The sequence below is a fragment of the Octopus sinensis genome, linkage group LG4 (genome assembly GCF_006345805.1).
Source record: "Octopus sinensis linkage group LG4, ASM634580v1, whole genome shotgun sequence".
NCBI lineage: Eukaryota > Metazoa > Mollusca > Cephalopoda > Octopoda > Octopodidae > Octopus > Octopus sinensis.
Genome location: NC_043000.1, coordinates 79,048,245 through 79,054,244, shown reverse-complemented (window position 1 = coordinate 79,054,244; position 6,000 = coordinate 79,048,245). Strand labels below are relative to the sequence as shown.

The 6,000-nt window shown below is 32.6% G+C and overlaps 1 protein-coding gene across 1 annotated transcript in view; it reads left to right on the top strand.

The window, feature by feature from the left end:
* Positions 1 to 2,551: 2,551 nt before the first annotated feature.
* LOC118763183 (kielin/chordin-like protein) overlaps positions 2,552 to 6,000 on the top strand; it is a 42,488-nt gene continuing 39,039 nt past the window's right edge. The window contains exons 1-2 of the mRNA XM_036502637.1: positions 2,552 to 2,603; positions 3,756 to 3,980. Of these exons, the coding sequence (XP_036358530.1) occupies positions 2,552 to 2,603; positions 3,756 to 3,980 (277 nt within the window). The remainder of the gene's footprint in view (positions 2,604 to 3,755; positions 3,981 to 6,000) is intronic.

Below are 6,000 nucleotides of genomic sequence, written 5' to 3'. Positions count from 1 at the left end.
CAAACACAGACACACAAACACACACACACACACACACACACACACACACACACACACACACACATATATATATATATATATATATATATATATATATACATATATATGACGGGCTTATTTCAGTTTCCGTCTACCAAATCCACTCACATGGTTTCAATTGGCCGGAGGCTATAGTAGGAGACACTTGTCCAAGATGCTACGCAGTGGGACTGAACCCGGAACTATGTGGTTGTTAAAGCAGCTGCTTACAACACAGCCACTCCTTATATTTTCTATAGTTAGAACAATTCAATGTCTCAAGGTTGTTGTCATATCTCATCATGGAATACATCTTACATTCGACCACAGTTGCTATTTATGCCTGTTAAGCTTCTACATGTGTTTCGAGAGACTGCACAAACAAAGCTGCTTATAGGTATATCAGTATGCAGAAGCATATTCTGATATAATGTATTGTGTTTAGTTAAACCACCTCTGGACTGGCAAACATTTCAACGTCCTATTGCATGTCACACAATGTATAATTATGAACGTACAATAGTCGTCTTCTTTACGAATTTGTTGATGACTGATGAGCGCAGCATCGGAAAGTCATATGCGGCCACAAATAATATTTGTTGGGTCAAGACATGAGACAAGTAAATCCTGAGGGAAGCAGTTGCTTTCTGAAGTCTTTTCATATTTCCTTGTCTAGGAATCAATAAAAGCTGAGTATGCTGCCCAAGGAAACAAACTCGTCTACTATTTTCAGATCTGTTACTTCAACTTATGCTTCCTTGCGTAGTTTGGAATATAACAAGTAAACTTGCTCAGACTAATGCCGAATATATATACGTTACAAGATACAAAAAATAATTCAAGAATATACACACACACGCACGCACACACACACATATACACAGATACATACACATGCACAGACACATACACAAACACCCAAAAACACACACGCACACACAAATACACACACACACACACAGAGAGAGGAATATACTCACATCCACGCACACATGACTTCACACATATATACACTTAATTGCATACACATATTTGACAAGCTTCTTTTAGTTTGCGACTACGAAATCCACTTACAAGCTTCACGGGTGGCCTGAAGTTATATTAGATGTCAGTCACAAAAGCAGCCGTGTAATGGGGCTGAGCCCAGAACCACGTTGTCCGTATGTCAGAAAGACATACCAAACCTCTCTGTTGCTCTCTCTCTCTGTCTCTCTCTCTATCTATCTATCTATTTACTTATCTGCCTGTCCGTCTGTATGTATGTCTGTCTGTCTGTCTATCTCTCTGTATATATATGTGTGTGTGTGCGTGTGTGCGTGAATGCCTGTGTATGCGTGTGTGTGAAAATGTGTGTTTGAATGTGTGTGTGTGAGTGTGTGTGTTTATATATTTATATATGGAATAAACAGATGGGATCCAATGATTCTAATTACAGAAAACACTTTGTCGCGCTCAAATGATTTCAGCTTATACCCGGAAACTTTTAACGTGGATGATAGATATTTATATATTAACAGACGATGATTATTCAAGTATAAATATATAGATATTTATATATTAAATGAAGGATGTATATTCAAGTATAAATTTATAGATTTTTATATATTAACAGACGATCAATATTCAAGTATAAATATATAGATATTTATATATTAAATGAAGGATGTATATTCAAGTATAAATTTATAAATTTTTATATATTAACAGACGATCAATATTCAAGTATAAATATATAGATATTTATATATTAAATGAAGGATGTATATTCAAGTATAAATTTATAGATATTTATATATATACAGACGATCAATATTCAAGTATAAATATATAGATATTTATATATTAAATGAAGGATGTATATTCAAGTATAAATTGATAGATATTCATATATTTACAGACGATGAATATTCAAGTATAAATATATAGATATTAACAGACGACGATTATACCAAGTACAAATATATTAATGTTTATATATTAACAGAGCAAATTTACGCAGAACAATTCTACCTTGATATTTCCTAGCATCATGGTCTGAAATGACAGATTTTTATCTCTCTATCTTAAAGACCCAGGTCGGATCTATCTAATGTTTATTTGTTTCCATTACTGGTTTATATTCTGGTGAACTACATCAGCTAACATTATGAAATAATCCTATTCCGAATCTTTCTCCCTCCAAGTTAAATCTCTACCTAAAATTTTCTTTAAAATCCTAAAATCTAACTTCCCATCAAACCTTAAATATTACCTTATCTTCAATAAAACATCTATTAAAATCTCGTATTCGACCACGCCTAATTTAGGATCCATAATTTGTTTATCCACAAAATTGTACGTATGTATATGTGTGTGTATACATATATATATATATATATATATATATATATATATATATATATATATATATATATATATATATTTATATATATATATATTTATATATATATACATGATTATATAAATACATACATACCTTCCTACATACATACATTATATATGTATCTATGTACCTATCCGTTTGGAGGGATGAATGGTTTTTCGAACCTCTTATCTTGTACCAGCATCAAGTAACGAGAAGAGAGGTAACTCTGATTTAACAAAGAAGTACCTCCGAACTAAGAGATGAGGTTTCTGTCATAGGAAACCAATCAAAACATTGTGAATCATGACGCTTTTCGGCTACCCAGCTAAGATAAAATGTTGATTAGAAGCACCAATCACTGATTGAGAATATGCAATACTTACTAGTTCAAATGAGATATGCCTGAGAGATATTTAAATGCGTTAGTGTACATCCTCGTTGTTGAGAAAATAGTTAACACCATTTTCATTAGTCTTTTTGGAGTTCCTCTCTTCGCGATATTCGATGCTGAGGAGGGAAGTTACTACGAAATGCATGTATACATAAGTCCAAAAGAGGTTGCTCATACTGGTATATTCAAACTTCCTAGTCTATATCGATAATATTTGTTTATGGAGAAACGGCGGCAGATAACTTTGTTACGGGTTTCAATATTTACCAAAATATTTGTCTGAAAACAAGTTTATACATATATATATATGCATGCATACATACATGCATACATAATACATACATACACATATATATATATATTGTACCAATATTTTAATCCATTCTTGTTGCTTTTTTCCTATATATATATATATATATATATATATATATATATATATCCTATATGTATATATATATATATATATATATATATATATATATATATATATATATATATATATATATATATATACATACATATATACATACATATATACATACATTTATGTGTGTATGTGTGTGTGTTGTGTGTGTGTATGTATATAAATATAAACAAAGGGTAACAATTTTTAAAAATAAAATTTTTACAATTGGTCAGAATGCTTATTAAAAGTCAGAGGACGTATATTTTTCTATGTAATAGAGTATAGAAATTTATACACGGAGAAAATACCACCATGTCGACTTCTAATATGCTGAAAAGTGCAATCAAAAGCGAAACCACGAAAAGAAAGATTCTTATTTAAGGTACGTTGCGTGTAGTCGAGCAGGTTATGTAAATGAATAAAAATCTCAGTTACCCCTATACCTATGTGTTTCTGAATTAATGATCAAACAAAACAATTAATTAGTCAATCAATTCACTTATTCCGTGGTTCATCAGTAGAGTCGCTGGGAAATGTATAATTATAAAACTATAATTATGAAACACTTCACTTAGGCGTTCTAGATTATCTGCTGATGTTGATATCTTCAACGATAAAACCATATTTCATAGCTCTTCGTTACTTAAAGCAGGCTATAAAGAATAAAATTTCCGATATTAACGCTACTGACATAAATTCTTTCGCTACTCATCAGGACATGAAAACACGTCATAACGGTAATAACAATATAAATTTTAGTTCGGAAGTCAACACTAAATCGAAAGATGAAATTTTGCAGTGTAAGTTAGTTAACTGTTCTTTATATCCCACTACACGTAATACAAATAAGTCGAGGACTTCACAAGATAATTACCCTAGTAACAAGGTCTATCCTAGTAAAACTGTTTGGTTGATAATTCCATATAGTAATCAGATCAAATCCAACCGCTCTTACCATTTTCGTAAACCTATAGATAACAATTTTCCAAAATATCCAAGCTACCATTCCATTATTAATTCAAACCGAATCAGGATAGGGTTTTTAAACACAAAAAACCTTTCACAAATCATCACTTCGCATAACAAAAGTTGTTAAACTCAAATCCTCCTAATGAAAATAATAACATTGATATTATTAACGATAATACTTTGAACAATACTTTGAACAATAACAGTAATATTAATATTTCTGATAGAAATTCGAATCGTATTCGTTTCTTTAGCAGTAATTCTAAGACTAGAATCTCTGTTTATGAATGAAAAATTACTTCCAGTTCTGAAGTCTTATTTTTACATAGGTAGTCAATCGTCTCAGTTGTCGAAAAGAATAAATAACCCTTAATATACATTTAGACATATCAATAAACGCAACAATACTGAGTATAGGACTTTAATTTGGTCTCTAAAGGAATATAACGAACAATTCGATCTGGAATGAAATATTCTATCTAGATCCTTCCCATATGACAAAGTAAATCTTTCTGCCCGCTCTGTAACGAAGAACAGTTTCTAGTCATTTTTTCGGAGAATACACTTGTAAACACGTTTATCGTTGTAAACTTTGGCAAAACATACCTTTAGTTCCTACTAGCAGTATCGCCCGGCGTTGCTCAGGTTTGTAAGGGAAATAACTATAAAGCATTTTTAGAGAGTTATAGCCAAAAAATAGCAAAAAAATGGAAAAAAAATGATGGTAAATTTGTTTTGAGGGTTAAAAAGGTGGAGTTGCGTCCCCTAGACGGTCTGTGGTTTGGGTTTCAGATTCTCGACCCCATGTCGAATTTATCGATTTTTTTCAGAACTGGGGGAAATTTTCAAAATTTTCGCTGCGTTAGTTTTGAATTATGACATTGGGCTATGTGTGTGTCAAGTTTCATCAGAATCGGTTGAAAGCCGTGGTCAGAGTGAGGGTACGAGAAAACAGACACACAGTAAACGCACAGACAAACTGCCGTTTATATAGAGAGAGATAAGTAAATTCTGACGACCTATAAAATTCGAACTGTAACTATCATCTTACATTTTATTTTTCGCTACATATAACTATTTACAGCTACATATAACTATGTGGATGCGCGTGGCTAAGTGGTTAGGGTGTCAGCATCATGACTGTGATTTCGATTCCTGGACCGGGAGACGCGTTGTGTTCTTGAGCAAAACACTTCATTTCAGGTTGCTCCAGTCCACTCAGCTGGCAAAAATGAGTAAAACTGAGATGGACTGGCGTCACGTCCAGCTGAGTCACACATACGCCATAGAAACCGGGAAACCGGGCCCAAGAGCTTGGCTAGGCCTTAAAAGGGCGCATTTATTTATTATTTTAAGTAAGGCAAAGCTATAAAATATGGCTTTATCGTTGAAGATATCAACATTAGCAATCTTGAAAGTGGAAGTGAAATATTTCTTGTTATAGCCCTTCAATGGTAACTGAAGGAGCTAACGTATTTTAACTTTGTTGATGGTTTATGATATGAGGAAGAAGAAAAATTACATAAGTTTAAGGTGATATCTAAAATGTTGGCTTTAGTGATGTTATCATCGAAAATAATAATGAAGCCCATATTTCGAAAAATTTAACCAACCTGTTTTTAATCCTTTGTAATGTTTGTTCAGAAACATTATGAAAGGGGCTTAGCTATGTGTCCGCCATTATCACCGATAAAAGCCAATATATACTTTGAGAATTTGGCTTTAGGATCGACACTACTAAAACCAACACTATGGCTTCGATATGTTGATGACACCTCTATACTCTGGCCCCACCAGGAAGATGTCCAAGTGCTGTTAGATCATGTGAACTCTTCAGGTTATCCATAAAAT